General features: G+C 45.4%; 3 protein-coding genes across 3 annotated transcripts in view; 2 read left to right on the top strand and 1 right to left on the bottom strand.

Moving 5' to 3' along the window:
- SARM1 (sterile alpha and TIR motif containing 1) overlaps window positions 1-4,399 on the top strand; it is a 13,236-nt gene extending 8,837 nt beyond the window's left edge. Inside the window, exon 10 of the mRNA XM_068154588.1 lies at window positions 4,377-4,399. The gene's annotated coding sequence lies outside the window, so the exon portion shown is untranslated. The remainder of the gene's footprint in view (window positions 1-4,376) is intronic.
- Window positions 1,596-18,930, bottom strand: SLC46A1 (solute carrier family 46 member 1). Its single transcript, XM_068154590.1, has 8 exons — window positions 18,827-18,930; window positions 13,266-13,443; window positions 7,429-7,534; window positions 5,846-6,269; window positions 4,898-5,750; window positions 4,423-4,506; window positions 3,246-3,402; window positions 1,596-2,713 (listed from the first exon to the last, which is right to left on the bottom strand). Exons 3-8 carry the CDS (start codon window positions 7,446-7,448, stop codon window positions 2,644-2,646), a joined length of 1,608 nt encoding a protein of 535 aa, XP_068010691.1. The 5' UTR covers window positions 7,449-7,534; window positions 13,266-13,443; window positions 18,827-18,930; the 3' UTR covers window positions 1,596-2,643.
- SLC13A2 (solute carrier family 13 member 2) lies at window positions 9,217-22,265 on the top strand. Its single transcript, XM_068154592.1, has 12 exons — window positions 9,217-9,318; window positions 12,352-12,480; window positions 13,309-13,445; window positions 14,565-14,791; window positions 15,662-15,842; window positions 16,056-16,178; window positions 17,058-17,276; window positions 17,379-17,476; window positions 18,686-18,807; window positions 19,483-19,644; window positions 20,625-20,762; window positions 21,479-22,265. Exons 1-12 carry the CDS (start codon window positions 9,217-9,219, stop codon window positions 21,608-21,610), a joined length of 1,770 nt encoding a protein of 589 aa, XP_068010693.1. The 3' UTR covers window positions 21,611-22,265.

Below are 22,265 nucleotides of genomic sequence, written 5' to 3'. Positions count from 1 at the left end.
GGGATACCTGCCTGCCTTGATACCCACCCTGCAGAAGCAGCAAGCCCCTCTGCCTGTCCCTGCTCAAGGTAACTCGTAGGAGGTAATGAGGAGTCTCAGCCACCCTGCCCTTCTCCTGGCTCTTCCTACAGCACTGCTGCCTGCTTAACTGGCAGGAACACAAACACATTCCCTTTTGGCTTAGATCCATGAACATTTGAGAGGTTAAAAAAAAAAGAAGTTGAATTCTGGTGCTTAACCACAGCTTTATGGATAGTTCTTATCAACTCACACGTAATGGCATCTTTGCTCCCTAGTGAAAGGTTAATAGCTATTATCTGCCCAGCACTCATCAGAAATAGAATCTATCTAATCTCCAGATTAAATAAGAGAAAGCCAGCAGATGAGCCCAAAGGTGAATCTGCTGAAGGATAAAAGCCACTTGTGAGCTACTTCAGGGAAGTCCAATGGAGTGTCAAGGCCACTGAAGGAGTCCCACATAAAGAGTCCTAAGGACTTTTCTCACTACAATACACAGCAAGACTTCGTGTCTTGTTTCCCAGGAGCTAACAATTAACCTCCCCACCCACCATTCAGTGTAGAGATTTTTTTTCTCTACAGCTTCAGTGTCTCACCTGCAGTGAGATTCCATCACATGCTCCAGCTGCCCAGACTGTGACTCCTCCTGTTTCCCCATCACTTCACCTTAATGAACTCACCTTGCACTCAACAAAACATCCCATACCCAGCCCCTTCCAGCCTGAGAGGACAGACTCAAGGAATTTAATCCTTCTGTTCTCATTCTTCCTTATCCCTTTGCTATGTCTTGTCAGACAGTGTTTAGAGTTCTTCTATCAGACATTATTAATAAATTTGGGTTATATTCTAAATCCCTACCTCTTTTCTGTTTGTGTCACACACTCCTCTCCCTCCAGCCCTCTCACTCCTGCTCTCTCTCACTGTCATGCCTTCTTCCTCTCTGAAAGGGCAGCAGCACTGACATTCTCCAGGCACCATTCTCTAGGGGTGGGGGTGTGTGTGTGTGTGTCCCCACTTCACAATCATCTTTGCATAGACTGATGTAGCCAACTGCATCCCCAGGGACTCCACCTGCTGCCCACAGGCACGATGCATGGACCATGTATTTGCTTCATGGCTGTAGTTCCTGGAGGAGAGCCTAGAAAAACTTCACTTTTTTAAACAGAGCATAACAGTTATTGAACTTCCCCTTTGCAAGCAGACTGACACACAGAGGAAAGCAGAGCCTGTGCACAAGTTTCACTTCACTGCACATCTAGCAGCTGCTAGCACTGGTGCCCACAGAGTCTGCTGGTGGGGAAGACTTACTTCACAATCAGTTCATCTGTAAATATCTAATGCAACACTCACAGCATGCCCTGTTCTTCAGGATGGCTAATTCTGGGCTTAGCCAGTCAATTAGCCATCTAACTCCTGCCTGTATCCAGTGGCATAACACCAAGTTCTTAAGGTCTCCCTACTCCTCCTTCTCTACTCTCCAGTTCTCCTGCTTTTATCACAGACTCCTAACAAACAGGGAGGAAACCTGGATTAAATGTTTCCCATTTACTGCAGATTGAAGGACAGGTTCCAGACTATGCACTCCCACGAGCTTTATTCTGGTGTTCAGGAAAAAAACACACCAAGCTTTGGCTGCTTGCAAATCCCAAACTTGCATTTTTCCTGACTCAGGACTCTCACATGCTCATCCTCCACAAGGCAGACAACTTCCTGCTGCTGCTTCTCTACTGCAGAGTCTTCAACAGAGGAAGAAGCGTACGAATAATGGAGAGAAACATGGGATGAGTCAAGGACAAACAACATCAACATCTGTACAGGAAAAGCTATCTTTTTATGAACTATAAAAGGGAACAGAGGGTTTATTCATCCTGAAAGTTAACAGGTCTGCTAAGCAATTACACCATTAAGGACATGATTGCATCCATCTAAACAGCCCTGTGCAATGCATCATACCCAGAACTGCTGATTTATGGCACCCTGAAGAAAAGAGGATAGAGGCAATACAGGTAAGGCTTTGGAAAGAATGAGTATGAGCACCATGAACACAGGGCTTGCCTGCTGGCATCAACACATCCCGAGAGGGGCAGCAGAAGTGAGGCCGCTGACACGCAATTTTGAGGTGTAATTTTCTCTCTGAAGACAACTCCACACCAGCTCATCCCAACAGTACTGTTGATAAAGAATCACAGAATGTTATGGGTTGGAAGGGACCTCCAGAAATCATCAGGTCCAACCCCTCTGCCAAAGCAGGATCACCTAGGGCACTTAGCTTATGTCTCTGCTGTAAGCACAGCAAGCATTTCACACAAAGCAGAATTCACTCCTCTCTCACACTAAAAGCGTGGCACAAAACTTCCTCTTCCCACCAAACCCCAAACCACTAATCAGCCTTGCAAATGGCCACGTATTTTACTCTTGATTGGGTCTCTTGGGTTTTCTCTAGCAGATGAGGCAACATTCACATCTGCAAATCGAGTTCCTAGGGGCAGTCAGGCCCATGATTTCCAACTATTCATCATTTCGAAATCAGTAAGGACAAGCAAGGCATCTGTCCCACACCAGTCATTCTGTCCTTCAAGGGAAGAAGAAAAAGAAATCTTCAGATGGACACTGCCAAGCTGCTGCTCAGCCGTCTGTGGGGGATGTAGGTGAGAAGTGACTGTAGTCATCTTTTGAGCCCCGGATTTCTAAGGACCTAAGAAAGAAAGAACAGTTAGAGCCTACACAGGCGCATGAGGGCACTGCTGAATAAAGTGAGTTGTAAAGTTCCAAAGGAACAGAACAAAATGAGCCTGGCAGGAGCAGTAGCACTTCTGCACATCCCAAGACACTCTCTCTCCCAGAACTTACCAGGCCATTTGTTTCCCAGCATGACACAATTTCTGCACTAACTGGTAAAGAAACATCAGGAAGCAAGACTGCTAAGGGAACTCCCTTCCATAAAGGAGGACTTTCAAATTCAGCTCCAGATTTTGGATGCCACTCTGATGAGGGTGGAGCGAGACTCTGGAGTACTTGGAATGTTGGCAGCTACAGGATTCAGGCTGCAGATTTATGGCTGTGATTCAGAAAGGGACTTGCACTTCTGCCTACTGGGGCACTGAACACCCTCTTTGAAAACATGCCTTTAAAACTGTGAGCCTCTATCCTAAGGAGAGTAAATAGTACCTTTCATATTACACTTCACAGACCCTGTGTCAAAGTTCAGAAATGTTGAAGTAAATTACCCTATGATAGCTGCTGGAATAAGAAGAATCATAGCTGCAAAGAGAAATGGGAATCCCCTCATGAAGTGCAGAGTGGCAGAGTAGAGAGAATTGAAGACTCCGGAAGCAGCAAGTGAACTCAGCCCTTGTACACAGGCAACAGAAGCAAAGAGAGCACCTGGAAAAGACACATGAAAGGTTAATGGTGAGATGGCCCTGCCTGCAGAAGTCTTCACCACATCACCTCCTTCAGTGGGATTCTGTGAACCTCTCGAAGGGTTTGCACTCCCCACCAGAAAATTGGTGTCTGCGTGGCCAAGCATTATAACCAAGAGCTGGGAGCAGAGATGAGACACACTGTGCTGGCCTGGCAAGCCAAACCTGTCAAGCTCAGGCAGGCTGACCTTACTGATCTCCAGAATTTGTTATCACTGGAGGCTGATCAGCTGGATCATAAACGCTTTAGAGAGGGCTATACATAGATCTCATTGCTGCCAAGCAAATCTTATTGCTTGTTAAACATTAAGTGCAGCAGAAGACTGTGCTTTACAGATTTAGCACCATAAATCACGTATCAGATGTGTGCTACCTTCACCCTAATAAACAGGGACTGGGCAAAGCCACCTTTTGCTCCTTCGCACCTTGATTCCCTCCTCACCTCTGCCCACAGAAGCATTCCTGTGCAATGCTGAGCAGCAAGTGCAAGCTCTCCACACAAATCATTGGAAGAAAGGCAAATACGTTCCCTCTACAAGTTTTCCATGATCTTTCACCATGGTCAATGATATAACCCTCTAACAACATTAGGTTTCTTCCCACTGTTACTGATCTACAGAAGGGAGTTATGGTCGGGGAAATCACTGTTTCTTGCTCAATATCTAATCAATTTTAACTCTTATTCCTTATACAAGTTTTTGGAAATGAAGAGATGGAAATGAAGAGATGGAAAGCTGAACTGTTCCTGAACTGGAATGCAGCATTTCCCATCTCACTTTTCATCTCTGGTCCTCATCTTGAAAATATAGCAAGTTTGCGTGGATGAATGTCAAATCCCCTATAAAAATGAAACTGGGCCTGAGGGGTCTAGACAGGAGTCAAGAGGAGCCAGGGAAATCCCAACCTCTCAAAGCATCTTTGCTTCTATTTTCCTAGGATACAGCTTCAGGACATGGTTTGAGCATAGTGACTAACTCCTTACCCTGTTCTGTCTCACTGACCAGCTTGGAGAGCCTGGATCTGATGACTGGAGTGGCTGCCATGGAAAGGAACAGGATCCCATAACCTGTGAGCAAGATAGAGCACATTGTGGAAAGCTCAGATGAAAAATAAAATCTTCTGAGTAAATCCCAGAAATCTGTAGCTCAGGGCACTTTCTCCCTGCTATATTTAGACCTGATTCATCTCCTGCATCTCTTAACGCACTTTAGTCTGCCTGCAGTGTAATACAGCTTCTGGGAAACTTAATACTCTAGGAACTCTGTGGTTGTACTTTCAGCTTCAATGTTTGCCCAGTTTTGCTGTCAGCAAGCCACAGCTTTGGTGGCCCATGGGCTGAAACAGAGGCAGAACTTCCTCCACGTGCTTCAGCTCCCAGAAGCACACTGCCCTCCTGCACCTATTGCCATCCCTAAGCCAAGAGCTTGAAATACAGGGATTTAAGAATTCAGCATCACCTGTAAACATCAGTGGAGTTGTAGTAGCAAGAGAAATCACAACCAGTCCAGCAATATTGGAGATCAACGCTATCTCTGCCACCCAACTGTCTTTAAGGCAGAGCTGTAGCAGCCGCAGACCTCCCAGGCTGCTCAGGTAAGTCAGGTAGTTGGCAGCTGAGCCGTACCCAATGAGGTCAGAGGTCCAGCAGAGAGGGTAGCCAAGCTCATACACAACAAAGAGGTCCTTGGCTCCAAAATGTGCAGTGACAACGAGAAAGAAACACAGGGAGTAAAGAATGAGCTGTATCCTGGAGCTTCGGTGTTCTGGGGCTGTGTAGAGCCTGTAGACAGCCTTGTAGTGACTGAGCGTGAACAGCTTGGCCGGCTTCCTCTGCTTCACCGACTCCCGGAGACAGAAAGCAGCATAGAGAGTGGCAGCAAGACTGGCAGCAAACACCATCCAAAAGGGGTTGATGTAGCCGTGTGCCCTGCGCCAGTAGCCACCGCCGATGCTGGCCAGCATGCCCGCGATGCCGAGGCACGCCTCGAGGATGGCCACACGGAACGTGCGGGAGCCTTTATCGCTGGTGTCGGCCGCATAAGCAAAGCAGCCGGCCAGGATCAGGTTGTAGTCTCCAAAGATGCTACTCAAAAGGCGCCCCAGGAGAAAGTAGGCGACGTGCAGCTGCAGGTACATGACCAGGAGGTAGACGGCCGCTTGCAAAGCCATACCCATTGCCGACAGCATGAGTGCCGGACGGCGGCCCACGCTGTCGCTCCATGGCCCAAAGAGCGTCACAGAGAAGATGTCAACAAAGAAACCTCCCAGGTTGATGTAGAGGTTCCAGCGGGAGACCAGAACTTCCACCTCCTGCAAGAGAAACCGGCATCTGAGGGCCCTTCCCGGTAGCGCCTCGGGAGGTGGCAGCCCCGTCCACGTCCCCAGTCCCCCCTCTGCCCTCCTACCTGCCGCAGAGGGTCGTTGCCGGCGCTGCTGTTCCCGCAGCCGGAGGAGCTGCTGGCGTTGTCGCCATGGTAGCCGTGCTCGGCGCCGAGCCGGTCCCACAGGTACTGCGTGGCCAGCGGACCCTGCAGGCTGAGGGACACGGTGGACAGGAAGAGGAACGGCTCGACCAGGGGCAGCCGCGAGCAGAGGCGGCGGGCGGCCGCGGGGGGCTGCGCAGCCGGCGAGGCAGCGGCCATGGCGGCAAGGACGGCAGTGTCAGCTCCGCCCGGAACAGGCCGCGCTCCGCCCCGGGAGCCAGCGGGAACCCGGAGGGAACCGGGGCGGGGGGGGTTGAGGGTGAGTGCAGCAGTGGTGAGGCAGGAAAAAGGGCTCGGCTCGGCCTCGGCGGCGGGGCTGGTTCTGGTGTCCCTGCTCGACAGGCTGCTGTCAGCCCCGGGGGAAAAGGAACCGTCAGAGGTCATCCAGTCCAACCCCGGTGCAAGGACGTCTGCAACTAGAGCAGGTTGCTCAAAGCCCCGTCCAACCTGACGTGAAATGGTTGCAGGGACGAGGCATCTGTCATCTCTCTGGGCAGCCTAGGCCAGTGTCTCACCACCATAGAATCACACAGTTGTTTCGGTTGGAAAAGACCTTTCAGATCATCGAGTCCAACCATTATGTAACATTACCAAGGGTGGTGCTCGACCATGCCCCCTCAGCATTCATGTCTCTGCCTCTTTTAAACACCTGCAGAGATGGGGATTCAACCACCTCTCTGGAGCGCTTGCTGCAGTCTTTGAGAACACTTTCAGGGACACAGGTTCTTCTAATATGCAACCTAAACCTCCCCAGTGCAACCTGACGTTATTTCCTCTTGTCCTGTCACTTGCTTCTAGAAAGAAGAAACCAACCTCCACCTTACTCCAACCCCCTTCCAGGTAGATGTGGCGAGCAAGAAGGTCTCCTCTCAGCCTCCTTTTCTCCAAACTGAATAAGCCCAAACACCCTCAGTGTAAAAACTTTCTTCCCTATATCCAGCCTGAATCTCTCCTCTTTTAGTTTAAAACCACCACCCCCTGTCCTGGCACGGCCATTTGTTGATGGTTAAGGACATTTACATTTAAAAATCTATTTGTTTTTTTTTTTTCCTTATCTCCAAACAAAGGAAAAATGAAAACCAGTTTAAGTGCACAAGGATTTGAGAAATGTTGCAGTTGGCAATGCTACTTCACAGCACAGTAGAAAACACTTTATTTTTCTGAAGGACAAAATAACTCTTAAACTGTAACCCAGCAGAGGGTTTGGCTGTGCTAGTAGGTGTCCTGTTAGGTTTGGTCTGCCTCGAAGAGCAGATCAGTTAAGCAAAGACCAAGCTGTTCTTTAAATTCAAAGCACACAATTCAGAGCATTAGATGAAGCTGTTTGTATAAATTGGGGTAGCTCCAAAGCAAAGCCAATTGGCATCGCTCCTTTGTCACCGCTGCGGGAGTGTTAATGAGCTATGGGCAAAGCTCTACCAAAGAGAAGACATAAAGCACTTGTTTTGCAGTCACACCCATACAGAGCTCTCCCTTGTAGCATGTCTGAAAGTAACAGGACTCACCTAGCAGTGGAAAGAACCATCGTGGATGTGCTGCTCCTACAGAAGAGACAGGATTCATTGGCTGAGCTCCTTCTGCATGGTTATGTACAACTAGAGGCCAACCTTCCTGTTACAGAGATGTGACAACAAAGGATCCTTTCAGAATTTCATTGCAGCCTCAGGACACAAGCAGAAAAGTCTTTGCCACTGGCTGGCTTTTTCACTGCACCTTTTCAGACATTAATTCAACATTAAGTGGATGCAAAAATGGGGGGTGGGGAGGAACCTTAACTTGAAAGCTCTTTCTCATTCTTTTTGTACCAAGGGTGAAATGCTGGAGCTGAGGATTGACAGTTATGGAACACTGTGCTATTTCTCCTGAGGACTATGCCTAAGTCAAGCTTGTGGGAGAGCTGAGTTAGCAGCTCTGGCAGCTGAAACCCCAGCTGCTTTCAGTCAAGAGTATATTACTGAAAGGATACAAGCCCCAGCAGAAAAAGGATGAGAGAAAAACAGCAGAAGCTCTTTGTGGAGCCTGTATCAGATGACCTAATGTCTGTGCCTCTCTTTCTCTGCTTCAATAAGTGATAAACAGAGCTGAGACAATTTATAGCAATAAAAGGGAAACATCATCATTATCTGAACCATGCACTGGCATACTCCACCAAAGACATCAAAGTGGCATTAACAAGACACCCCTTTTGGAATTAAACTGTTCAGTTCCATTCCTGCATATCCACAGAAACAAGTCAGTCACTGCTTGTATTTGGGAAGTTTCTTGAACTGGGACAAGAATTGCTGGCATCTTGGCGATTTCCCAGGAGCACTTTTCCTCCCCACCCTTTTTTTCTTCTCTTCTTCCTTCCCCCCCCCACCCCCCCATACACCCTGTGAGCTACCAAAACTCTGCCTGTAAACCTGCCACATCAGAAAGGTGCCCCATAAAAATAAACAACCACAAACCATCCCAGTATCTGCAAAGTGATGTCCTGTAGCCAAGTGTTTCCCCATCCACTGAGCTGTAACAAGCTATACCAGAATGAGTTACCAGGTTCCCTCTTTGACCCCAAGCCTTTCTTATACCAGGCTGCTGTATGGGGAGAAACTGAGTTCTGACCAGATCTGACCAGATCTGACCAGACCTTTCCATTTCCCCTGTTGCTCTTTGAGGAGAGGAAAATGGAATTGTCATGAGGGTCATCTCTGCTCTCGTGTGGCAAGGACTGTAAGTCCCTTTCTGCATGAGGACTTGATGTGGCATCTGGTGAGAGTAGCTCTGCTCTGGTGGATTTTGCTTACCCAAAGAATTTCTCAGCGAGCACAATGATGTTTATGTAATGTTTTGTGTAGCTCTTTCTAATCTCTCTGAGTATTAGAGGTGCAGATGTGGTTTTCAGTACACATTTTTAGAGCAATTTTCAACCTGTTATGGAGGGAACAGGTTTTCTTTTTTACAGGAGGAAGAGCGGTGCCCGTTCAAAGAAGGCATTGTTAAATGTAAAAAACCACCACCCAAAACATTAAAAAAAATGTAGATAATTTCAGAATACTTTCAATAAACCTGCCTGGCCCACAAGGAGTTAATTCTCTCCTGGACTTTCCAGTTATCAAGAAGATTGTCTCAAGAAAGTTCCTAGTCTGACACTCTTTTGCTGTCCCCTCCCTTCTTTGTTCTCTTCCTTCTTTCTCCGATTACAGTTCCAAAAACAACACCCAACCTCCTGAGGTCAATGGTTAATACTCCTGACTGTTTATATAGTCTCCAGCAGCTGAGCTCAGGCCTTTCAGCACTGGGCTAGCTCCAGCACCATGGCTGGCTTCTGGCAGATGACCGTGGCCTTTAGGAAATACCTGATCCTAGTGTTTGTACCCCTTGTGTTTCTTCCTCTGCCCTTGGCCATTCCTACCAAGGTAAGAACTTTTAAAACTCAATTTGGAAGCCAAATCTCTCCCTAGAGTTGTTCCTTTCAAGTGACGGAGGACATTCAGATTCTTTTTCAGGGACTATTTCTTCACCTCTTTCTTGAAGATCTCTCTTTTTTTTCTGAGCAGAGCCCTTTGCTTACCAATAATGGGGAAGTATAAAAGCAGCAGGACATAGGTGGATGCACATCTGGGATTGTGGAGCCCAGAAGAATGCTCAGTGATGTGATTTTGTCACTTTTGCTTTGCATCTAACCAATTCAGCAGAGGACTTTCTATGCTGAAGCTCACTCGTGTGAACCTAAGTTACAATCTAAGGTTCAGTTTTAATCTCCCTTCTGACTTGCTGACAGTATCCAGTCCACATCTTCTGTTAATTTTTTCCTTGCTGTTGTTGTCAGAGAGAGGAGGTATTTCTCTTGCTCGGATGGACGAGGCACTCTGGTACAGAAGGATTTAAAAAATAAATAAAAATGGGTATTTAATCCTCTTTTTTTTACATACTTTTCTAAACCATGATACACAATCTACAATGTCAAGGTCTGAAAGCCACTTTGTTTAGGATTCCTTCTGTAATAGTTAACTACAAAACCCTGTGCTGGTGGAGACGTCGATCACTGAAATGCAGCACTGTGAGCAGGCTGCCTGCCAGCTTCTTGCTGCTTCTTCACGCTGCTTTATTTCTCACACTCCCAATCTCTTCATGCAAACAGATCTAATCTCATCTCTTCAGGTTTCTTATTACAGTTCTAGCGTTGTTCAATACCTAGTTCCAATCTACCTGTCACTGGACATCAATTCCTTGCTTTTTCCTCTGGCCCTTGCCTGTTTGTGTCATGCTCCATGCTGATTCATTCCCAGTGTCGTGGGTCCCTCAGCAGCCTTCATTACTCACTCCTCTCTCTCTTCTTCTGCAGCCTATACCAAAGCTCATTCCTCCTCACAGCTCTGAGCGTTATCAGAGACTTTGGAGCTATGACCAGAGGACTGCAAGTAAGAGGGATAGAGCTTAAGGTGAAGTGTGGCAACTGATCAGGCGTGTCCTCTTACTCCCTTGCTGTGCAAATCAAATAGCTAAAACACCACTGTAAAGCTTTCTATGAAGAATATCAGAGGGGGAAAAAAATAACCCTTTTTTTTTTTTTGCTAATTAACTTTCCAATGGCAAGAGAGTTGCTAAAGTTAAGAGAGATCTGGATCAGGAAAGTTCTAAGTAGCCATAGAGAGAGATTTATGGTGGATTTGTGTTCTGAGGCCATGAGTTCACACTTGCTGGAGTCATTGTTATCAGAAAAGTCCTTGGTGTTGTCTGTGGAACGATCTAGCAGTCTTGGTTCAGTTCCTTCTTGAAAAATTACTCTCTCTGGTTTCCAGGCAATCAGCTCCAACACACTAATTTAGAATGTCCTGGACTTTTCCCCTTGCAATCTGTAGCAAGGTTTCTTGTGCTAGAATTGTGCATTGTGGTATTGCTAAGCAGGAAGAGCTGGTACTTCGGCATGCGGTGTTGTAAGCAGACAGTTTACAGGATGGAATGTCACATTTTTCTGCTCTGTTGAACTGTTTTAACCTTCCCTGTAATGACAGAGCAGTGGAAACTAAACCATTACAAATTAGAGCAAACAATGCTAAAGATTCTGTCTAAACACAGAGGAATGTCCATAGAGGACAAGTGGCTTTGTGAAAAGCCTTATTCCAGCTTTTACTGAGAGCCTGTTCACAGTAGGCTGGAATAAGGCTGTGATATATGGTCCCAAGCCCTGCTAGGATATCTCAAAGGTACCCACTGGCATTTCTTAATAACAAAAATGAAAGGTAAATGAAGGAAAGTTGTTTTCAGTGCTTGATGAGATGCATAATTAAGGTTCTTACTACTTTCATTCCAAATAAGGCTCAAAAAAGCATCATTTCATTACTTGAGGGATCTCTCTCAGCTTTACTTCTCCAACCCTGCTGCTCTGGTCATTTACTTAAACTGCTGTTGTCTTCTTTGCTCCAGCCTACTCAGCTCCCTTGTTCTTCCTTTTCCTTCATCAGCTCTGTAACTTCTATGGCATGTTCAGATACCCTGAGCATGTTCTGAAGCATCACAAGTTTGATCCTGGCCACTGTTATTCCAGCTCCTTGCTTTAACCCTCTGTAATGTAGCCATCACAATTTCCATCTCTTCACTATTTCTTCAGTAGGCATCACTACATTTTCATTCATATTGTCCAGGATATTTTAGAGGACATCCTTGATCCAAGACCACAAACCCACTTTTTTTCTTACTTTGGATTTGCTGGTGCCTGTGATTGTGATAGTTCAGAAATGAGGAAGACTCTAACCTGCTTCCTTCACCAGCCCAGCCATACAAAACTCTGTTGTGATGTTGTTTTGGATCTTCTTAGTGTACAGGAACTGAGATAAATATTTTTATTTAAGAGTAACATGCAAGAGGGGATCATACTTTCTTCAAGAATCAAACTAAAAGCAGTGGAAACTGAAATTGATCTGTGACCAGTTTGTCTTTGAGTGATTCAAAGTCTGTACTAGGCTAAAAATCCAGTGAAAACCAGACAAAAGCATTTAAAGTTCAAGGAATCCAGGCTGTTGAAATTACTTGGGATCCACGTGGGCCATGTGCTGAACCACGTGGAGAAAGAAGCAGAGAAACTCTGACTGGATCAGTAACTATGCAACCCCAAGATAGGGGGAAAAAAAGAAAGCAACACCATCAGCAAAATCAAGAAGTCTGTGCAGGGACTGCCAATCCCTTATCATTAAGGGTTCAAAGTCATCTCCTATGTTTCTTAGTTTAACCTATTGGATCTTCCCAGAATTTCTGTCAAGGTTGCTGAACAGTTTGTTGTTTGATTAGGACCTGCATAGGCAGGGAGGGTAGGCAGGAGAGATAAGTGGAAAAGAACTTTTTCTCTAATCCCTTTATCAGGCAATAAATTTAATTAGGGGCTGTTGCCTGCTCAAAGCCTAAGTGAGACATACAGTCTGTTCTGATTGCATGTACCCTTCTTCTCTCAGGAGGCCGAATGTGGTTATGTTATCATAGTCATGGCACTGTTTTGGTGCACGGAAGCTTTGCCATTGGCGGTCACAGCTCTCTTGCCTGTCCTGCTGTTCCCAATGATGAACATCATGGATTCGACAACAGTAAGAGACCTTGCTCTATACACATATGCCTATATATTTCTTGGTCAGCTTCCCTCTTTCTGGGATTCTGTCCAGGGTGATTTCCAGAGTATGGTGCAAAGAGAAAAGTGCTTTCATAGAGTGGATTGGCTTGGAAGGGACCTTAAAGATCATCTAGTTCCAACCCTCCCACCTTCTACTAGACCAGATTGCTCAAGGCCTTGACACCTCCAGTGAGGGAGCATCCACGACCTTGCTGAGCAACCTGTTCCAGTGTCTCACCACCCTTACTGGAAAGAATTTCTTTCTAATATCCAGTCTAAATCTGCCCTTCTCCATTCTTGCACTGACAATCTGCTGTCCATGGAACAGGACTTGCATGAGCCCAGAGTGAACTCTGGGTGGAGCTGCTAATCTGAAACTGTGGAATCATAGAACCATAAAGTGGTTTGGGTTGGAAGCAAAGGCCATCTAGTCCATGTAGTAAGCAAGGACATCCTCCATTAAACTGGGTTGCCAGGAGCCCCATCAAGCCTGACCTTGAGTATCTCTAAGGATGAGGCCTCAACTACCTCCCTGGACAATCTGTTCCAGTGCTCCACTACCCTCATGGTAAAGAGCTTCTCCTAATGTCCAGTCTAAATCAACTCTTGCCTAATTTCAAACCATTGTACCTCTTTCTATCACTGCAGGCCTTTGCAAACAAGCCCCCTGCTTCTAGACCCCTTCAGGTACTGGAAGGCTGCTATTAGGTCTCCCAGGAATGTGCTAATGTCTTTGGAACAAGATCCTCCCTCACAAAATACCTTCTCTCTTGGCTTCTTGTCACTATTTTGGTCCATCTTACAGGTCTGCCAGGAGTACTTGAAGGACAGCAATATGCTTTTCATTGGAGGTCTGCTGATGGCCGTTGCTATTGAGACTTGGAACCTTCACAAGCGTGTTGCTCTGTGGGTCTTGCTTATCACTGGTGTCAGACCAGCCCTGTAAGTAAGAGACATGAAAATGCTGTGGGATTAAAAGGACTTTATGGTATTAGTTCCCATCTCAGAGCTGCCTGTGTTCTCCTGTGTGAATCTGCAAATCATATCCTACAAATGCTTTTCTACACTCCCAAGTGAGTTCATGCCTGAGCAAACGTTGCAAATGGGGCTCCTTTGATGTGTTACAGACCTGGTGCCTCTTTTTTTTTGCATTCCAAATGGCTTGAGGTGGAGACATAGCAACCAGAGAGTCAACACTGGAAAGGCAAGGGTGCAGCTAGGCTTGGCCAGAAGCATTGCTTTAGGCAGTCAGAAAAGACTACAGCTGAAACACAGAAAATATATACTCCTGACTGTTATTCTGATTGCAAAGAGAAGGGAAAATATGGGGATGTTTGTTCTGAAAACAATAAATGTTTACCAGACTAGAACTTTAAGCTATGCAGAGGCTGCGTGGTCCTATTTAATTTGTCTCTGATCATAAGAAGAGAGAATACTGGAGGAAATTACAAAGCAATAGAATAAAAATGCATACAAGATAAAGCCCTTTTCATCTAATGTATAATCTACATCTCATCTAAAGAATAATTCTGAGACAAATAACAGAGTAATACTGAAACGAGGATTAGAATTTTATATGAGCAGGAGGAGAATCTTAAATAACAGAGATGGGCTAAAATTACCCAAAAATAAAACAAACCAAAGTAAAATCGAGATCATCTTCCTTATGGCTTAAACTGATTGCCACTTGGGATCGACTACAGCTTGCAATTAATCTTCAAAACTATATTATTATCTATAAATGTGTGTTATTGAGATGGTGTGTCTTCTTCACAAGCATGCAGAATAACAGGATCAAGGAACTGTTTGCTCCAAGATCCCAGCTCTCACTTTCCTAGTCATTAGGAATGTGAAAGCCCAACTGGCTGAAACTGCAAATACTTCTGTTCAGTGTGTGTCAGTCACAGAGCAGGCAAGGGTAAGGAAATGCTAGGTTGGAACTGCTGAACGTTTTCCAAACCCAGCACTTGCAACCAAAGCTTTGTAACAACAACAACAAGAACAAAAGGGGCACTGCAGTGCTGAGTCCTGAACAGATCTTTCCAACCCTTTTCCTTCCAGGCTCCTCCTGGGTTTCATGGTTGTGACTGCCTTCCTGTCAATGTGGATCAGCAATACTGCCACCACTGCCATGATGGTCCCAATAGCACAAGCGGTATTGGACCAGATGCACAAGTCAGAAATGGAGTTTGTTGTGACTGGCCAAGGGCATGAAAATGTCAATAAAGCCTTTGAACTGCAGGAAACACCATCTAAACCAGATGGTGTCAAAGAAGAGAGTGAAAAAGGTGAGTGGGTTATGGGTGGGCTTCACTTTTTAGGGTAATGGGCAATGGCCTGATGCCTTCTTCACTGGCAAATTCTAAAAGAAGGAGGTACCTAAAGCACCCTGCCTGTATTAGGCAGCATTTATGAGCCCCTTCCATGAGCCAGACCAAAGCACAGTTAAGATTTACTGACTTGGCTGAAGTTAGAAATGGACTGGAAATATAAAGCAGTGATAACTAATCAACACAACAACAAAATATATCAGTTCTCCCTTAGCTGCAGCCTTTAGATTAGGTTTGATTTTTCCTTATTTATTTATTTTGGGTCAATTATTATTTTCTGTGCAACTTATCAGATAAAATGGAATTTCTGAAGGAAAATTTCTGGCCTATTTCATGCCAGAAGGTTAGGGATTAACATGATCTTTCTAATCCAAAAGATACACAATCATGCAGCAATATCTCTTTACCAGCTGCCTTGCCCTCTTCCCATCTTTGAGAGGACTCCAGTGTTTCTAAATCTCAGTGCCATCAGTCAGCTGCTGCTACAGAAAGAGTTGCCTTCACTCCATCTCTTCTGACTCTCTTGCACCTTCCTGAATTCTTGCCTCTCTCCCTCCATGTGCAGACATTGCCCTAGTTCACCAAAAAGTGTCAGCAGTATGTTTAGATTTTTATCACACATTTCAACTTTGCCTCATCTGAAAAAGTGCTCTGTACCAGTGAAAATGGAAATAAAAGCAAAGATTTAACAATGCCAGACTTAAAATAAGGAAATTAGGTGCCTTCAGCTTTGAGTCTTTGCCTTGGAGCACTGCGTTACACAGGCACCAGGTATGTTCCTATCTAATCTGCCTTCTCTAACTCTTTTGTTCCTGTCTTGGGACCTAGGTAGTACTCATGTACTGACACTTGAAGAAGATAGAAAGATAAATGAAAACCTGCTAGAGAAGGAACACAAGAAATTCTCCAAGGGAATGTCTCTCTGTATTTGTTACTCAGCCAGTATTGGAGGGATTGCAACTCTGACTGGGACAACACCGAATCTGGTACTGCAGGGACAAATTAATCAGTAAGTCTGGTTGAATTTGGGATTGCATACCCCCTAAACTGCACCAGTCTGCTACAGCTGGCTTCTAGCCAGCACAGAGAAGGAAAACATCAATTTGATATTTTTGCTGGGAAGTTAGCTTCTCTTCCATAATGGGCCTCTTGTCTGGGTCATCAATTAAATTCAGGAGAGAGTGCAGAATTTTGGGTGCTAACAGCCATCTGCATTTTACAGGCTCTTTCCTTCGAATGGCAATGTCATCAACTTTGCCTCTTGGTTCTCCTTTGCCTTCCCCACCATGGTTGTGTTGCTGATTTTGGCATGGTTTTGGCTCCTGATATTGTACCTGGGCTTTAAGTAAGTACCCTTTACTCACTGTAGTACAGCTGACAGGCATGTTAGCAAGTACTTCCTGCATGTTGTAACACAAGTGGTACTTTTGTTGAGGATCCTATCCTTGTATGTCAGCCTTGCAAGTGATGAAGTCCTCCCATACAACAGAGACTAGCAGAACAGAAAGTATTTACTGCCACATTTTCTCCGAGGAGCCTGATCAAATCCCAGCTAGAGAGACTCTGTAGATGAAAACTGCAAGATAGAGCTGCACATAGCCTGTTCTGAAGCATTGCTTTCATGTCCTGGAAGCCTGTTGTGCTTCAAAGCAGGAAATTGATTTCTCCATAGAGCTGGTAAATACCTTTGTGATGAGAGTTGCTACAGACCTAAAGGATTAGTGTTGTACCAGTTTCCAATGCTAATCACCCTGTACCACTGCACTACCCACCTGGTTAATACTTAACCTGTCACTTTTGTATTTATCCCCAACCTCCTTTCTCTCATATGAAAAGAACACTGTAATACCTGAAAAGGTATTTTCTTCCTTAAATTCTTCTACCAAAATTCTCTCTTTCTGTAAGCTTGGCAACTCTTTACTTCTGGTGACCTTGGCAGTGACACTGCCACTGTCATTATGTCCCCCCCTGTGCCCCGTTTATCTGTGGGTCATGAGTTTTTAGGGGTAGGAAACTTCACTCTGATCGTGCTGGCAATACACAGTACAAAGCAGTCGCTACCACTGCTGCTGGTGCTGTATACACATCATTTCCATATGCACATATAAGTACATATATCTAAAAGAAAATATGACTGAGCATGAAATTTGCATTCTTAACTCTGAGGCTATCTGGCAGATTTCTCTGACTTTTGTTGTTGTTGTTGCTGTCCGTTTTCTTCCAGTTTTCGGAAGAGTTTTGGTTGTGCTGCAGATGCCACTACAAAGGCTAAGGAGGAACAGGCCTATAAGACTATCAAGGAAGAGAGCAAGAAATTGGGCCCAATGAAATTTCCAGAAATAGCAGTTTTGACTATCTTCATTCTGCTGGTACTGCTCTGGTTCACAAGAGAGCCTGGTTTCATACCAGGCTGGGCAACAGTTTTATTCAACAGTAAGGACAGGTAATTGCACTTCTCCTTCTCACTTAGAATAAAAATGAAGTAGTCTGGGTTGCATTCACATGAAAACATGACTGGGCTAAACATCTGACTGATCTATTGCAGCTATGTCACTGATGCTACAGCTGCCATCTTCGTTTCAATTCTGCTGTTCATGATCCCTGCCAACATAGGTTACACTGTCAGTGACAGAGAACAAACAGGTATGGTCACTGAAGGCATCAGAAATCAACAGAATACAGAATTAACCAGGTTGGGAAAGACCCCCAAGATCATCAAGTCCAACCCATCACCCAACACCATCTAATCAACTAAACCATGGCACCAAGTGCCCCATCCAGTTTCTTTTTAAACACTTCCAGTGATAGTGACTCCACCAGCTCCCTGGGTAGCCCGTTCCAATGGTAAATCACTCTTTCTGGAGATCTTTCTCCTCACCTTGAGCCTAAACCTCCTCTGCACAGCTTGAGACTGTGTCCTCTTGTTCTGTTGCTGGTTGCCTGGGAGAAGAGACCAACCCCCACCTGGCTACAACCTCCCTTCAGGTAGTTGCAGACAGCAATAAGGTCTTCTCTTCTCCAGGCTAAGCAACCCCAGCTCCCTCAGCCTCTCCTCACAGGGCTGTGCTCCAAACCCCTCCCCAGCTTTGCTGCCCTTCTCTGGACACATTCCAGCAACTCAACATCTTTCCTAAACTGAGGAGCCCAGAACTGGACACAGTCCTCAAGGTGTGGCCTAACCAGTGCTGAGTACAGGGACAGAATGACTTCCCTGCTCCTGCTGGCCACACTATTCCTGATCCAGGCCAGGATGCCACTGACCTTCTTGGCCACCTGTGCACACTGCTGGTTCATGTTTAGCCTACTGTCAACCAGTACCCCCAGGTCCTTTTCAGGACAGTCAGGACAGAACCTGGTTTAGATCCACAAAGGAGATTCCAAACATTAAACAAGATTTCAGGCTGTGCTTCCTGCACTGCTACAGCTGGGTGCTTTAGGGTGGGCAAGGCATATATCCAGTGAAAGGTCTCTTGCTTCTTGTCAGTTAACCAAGTAGGAGACTCCTACCCCCAGCAGTGCTGCAGACAGTAGTGTACACCTATGTAAAAGCTTTTCTGCAGCTGGAGTCTTCAGGAAGGAATGTGTGACTTGACTGAAACAGCTCTGCAGATCTGTGGCCATACTTTTCAACTCACCTGTGTTCTCCTGTGCCTCTCAGAGCATCTGCAGGGCATTTGCTACCATTTCTGCAAGTTAGGTTTTAAAACCTGTGTTGGTAAGGCTCCCATCATGTGCTTTAGGACATAATGCCACAGTCTACTAGCTCTTGCTGACTGAAGTGTTTCAGACTAGGCTCACCTCTCTCTTCTTTGGAGAGCATGATATGGCTTACAAAATCTGCTTGGCTTTTAGGTGGCAAGTCGAAGATCCGAGCACCTCCAGCTCTGTTGGACTGGAAAACAGTCCACGAGAAAATGCCGTGGAACATTGTGTTTCTGCTGGGAGGAGGCTTTGCCTTGGCCAAAGGCAGCGAGGTAACATTCCTCTGCTTACCTGGAATTTGGTGTCTTCCTGGGTGTTCTCCCGCTGGCTTTTCAGACGTGCTCTCCCAGAACACAAGAGGGCAGGCTGGCAGCACCAAAGCTGCATTCCCTCAGCGAGTGGCAGCAGGTCAGACTGCACCACCCTTCGGAGACCTGCGGTTAGAACAAAGATCTATCTCTGCCTGCGCAGCTGGGACGGCACCACCGGTCAAGGCAGCTCAATTAACTATTTCTGGAAAAGCGAATGATTAAGAAACTGCCCCAAACGCATTAACGGTTCTATCAAATAAAATGTAATTGAAGTGGCAAGCATGAGGAGATACAGTGCCTAACACGGGTCTCCAAACTATTTCAGACAAACTAGATATATATATTTTTTAAAGCCCTAAATATTGATCATGTGCAACTGATAGCCTGAGCAGAAAAAGAATTATTTGCTATCGATTACATCCTGTAAATGTAATATCTGCTTCTTTCAAATTCTTTGGAAAGGAAAGCACAGCTCTTGCCATTTCTCCTACCAAATTATCATGTCTATGAGCATTGCCTCTCACATATTTATCTTAAGGCAAGGTAGAATTAGTATGAGGAATGTAGCTGGACTGTGATATGGCTGGTTTTTTTCTCCAGCCTACTGTCCTGATGGACCTCTTTTCTCTGTTGCAGGAGTCTGGTCTGTCTGCATGGTTAGGCACCCAACTGACTCCTCTGGAGCAAATCCCTGCCCCAGCTATTGCTCTGCTGTTGTGCCTTCTCATTGCCACTTTCACTGAGTGCACCAGCAATGTGGCCACTACCACCCTCTTTCTCCCTATTCTGGCTTCAATGGTGAGTTCCAGCATTTCAAAACACTCTTATAAGAAACTCCTTTCAACTCCTCTCCAAGCATACATTTGCTCTGTTCTACAACCTGCCTGTCTGACTTAACCAAGCACCGGTTTGTGTATCTGATGAGGAATACAAGATTTAAATGACACACATCTCTGTGTGAACACAGAAGTGTTCACACCCCTCCACCCCCCTGTTTGGTTTAACCTTCCTAAAACCATTGCTGGTTGAAAGTAGAGGGATTAAATTCATTGCCATATTAGACTTTGCCTTCTGGCCTAAACAACCTCATGAGGTCACTGCCAGCTGTACTTGTTTTTTCCTATTTGTTCTGCATAAAGACAGCAGCAGCATTTGCTTCCCTGCAACATTCCAGTACTATATTTCACCCTGACCACTGGCCTTCCAGAAAGCTCTGAAGGTGATAGCATTAGTCAAGCTCCCTGACCTAATTCGGACTTTTGCGTTTCCACACGAGATTCCTCTTGCTGGGGTGGACTTAGTTCTGCAGTGTGAAAAGCTGATTGCAGGGAGAAACTGGAATGAGCTCCACCAAAATCTTTCTGCATAGGCCACAGACTCCAGTTAACCCCTAAACAGATCCACTCATCTTCAGAGCTTGGGCTACCCTGTTGCCCCTGATAATTTAATATAGTTCTTTAACCAGTTTGAAGCCTGGCTTTAGAGTTGGCTGCAACCATTGTTATCAATGCATACTGCAGCAGTGTCCAGATTCCACACTCAAGGAACACAAAGCACTGACCACTAAATCAGTTTTTGCAGTTGCTGCTGTCTTGGGTCCCAGCTGCATAAAGACATCAACTAAAAGTTTCTAAAGCAGAACCCAAATCTGAATGGCTGCAGTGTTAGGGAAAGAGGGAGGTTTCTGACGTGGAGAAGTGCAATCAGTCTTCAGCCCAAAGACTTCTGTGCATGTTTGTGTATCAAACCCATAAGCTCTGCTCTCCCTTCTTGCACAGGCTGAAGCAATCTGCCTCCACCCACTCTACGTCATGCTGCCCTGCACACTTGCTGCATCGTTGGCATTCATGCTCCCAGTGGCCACTCCTCCTAATGCCATTGTCTTCTCCTATGGACAACTCAGGGTTGTAGATATGGTGAGCCAAAGCATATTCTTTTCAGAACTTCCATCACTAGTTTTGGGTTTTCCTTTTTCTAATGTTGGTTGTTCTCCTTGGAAGAGCTTTAGACAATTCACTTCACTCAGCCTATGACAAACAGAGAGAAGAACGAACGTGTGTGAATAAAGGGTCACACCGACTCTAATTTAGACTCAGAGCCTTTTAGAGCTGCTATTGAGCTTTTAGAGAGCAGCCCAGGCCTCTTGAAGATGTTCCAAGAAGAGCTTACTGTCAGTGGGAGATAGCAATGTCTAACTTTTAAATAGCTCAAATGTAGATCTCAAGGATATCGAAGAGCCTGATCATCTGGACAGTTTTTCTGCAGGGACTAGGGAAAAACCCAGCACATCTCAGTAGGCTGTCCCTGGTGCCCTTTCTCACTATGTTAGAGAAAGATGGATAAGGATGCCATGTCTATTGATAACTTTTATAACCAAGAAGAAATCCAAAGTAATGTTAGAGAGAGAGGTCAAAAGAGAAAATCCTACAGAAGTGAACTGAAAAGATTTCAGGACTTCTAGTTTAAGAGTTTTATCCAGTGGAAAATCATTTCCCTCTAATACAAGTTGCTTAAATGTGGTTTGATGGAGTTGTGAAAGAAGGCCAAAGAGAAAAATCTAATGATACAATCAATCCTAATCAGGAAGGAAGTACTGAGTTCACCTAATAACCCTTCTCTTTCATAATTGCAGGCCAAAGCTGGGTTTATGCTCAACATCCTTGGAGTTCTGACGATAACTCTAGCCATCAACACCTGGGGCTCATCTTTGTTTGACCTGCAAACCTTCCCATCTTGGGCAAATAGGACAGGAACATGCCCATAATCAGCAGAGGCAAAGGAACCAACAACTGGTTTTGTTAGAACCAAAATGAGATCAAGACTCTAATCTGCAGGAGATTTGCTGAGGTGGGAGGGGTCAAGAGCCAGGCCAGCTCTGTGGAAAAGGACAAGCCACCTACAAGCAAAATCATTCAGTTGGTGACAGTAATAAAATTGCCTAACAGTGCTGTTCAGCAGGCAATTCTGTTACCCCAGCAGTACGAAGAGATAACCTTTGCCTTTCCAGCTGTTCCAGATACCTATAGATTTTCTGCCTCTGCAGAAATACACACGTAAAAGGAAGAAGAGAGACTTTACATTCCTGATTCCATGCATATGTCTGCATCTTATCACGACTGAGATGCCTGTTCACCTGTGAGTTGTACAGGCCTCTGTGTTTATGTGCAAATGCATATGCCTGTTGGATCCTCTGTGGGCATTCAGCTGTGTGATCACAGAGAGATCACCTACTGTCAGCCTGTTCTATTGCTTTGAAGCCTATTTATTTGCAGTCCCCCCTAATATGGACGTCAAAGACCGTTATTTATGTGAGATTACGGCATGATAAGGGTTGCAATATTCTTCTGAGAAGGGGAGAATCCTTGTATCCTAAAATCTGTATGACTGAATTAAAGATTTCATTAATTTTTTTTAATGTA

This window comes from Melanerpes formicivorus, unplaced genomic scaffold (assembly GCF_026170545.1).
Source record: "Melanerpes formicivorus ecotype bairdi unplaced genomic scaffold, bMelFor1.0.p_v2 SCAF_29, whole genome shotgun sequence".
NCBI lineage: Eukaryota > Metazoa > Chordata > Aves > Piciformes > Picidae > Melanerpes > Melanerpes formicivorus.
This window is presented reverse-complemented; position numbering and strand designations above follow the sequence as displayed.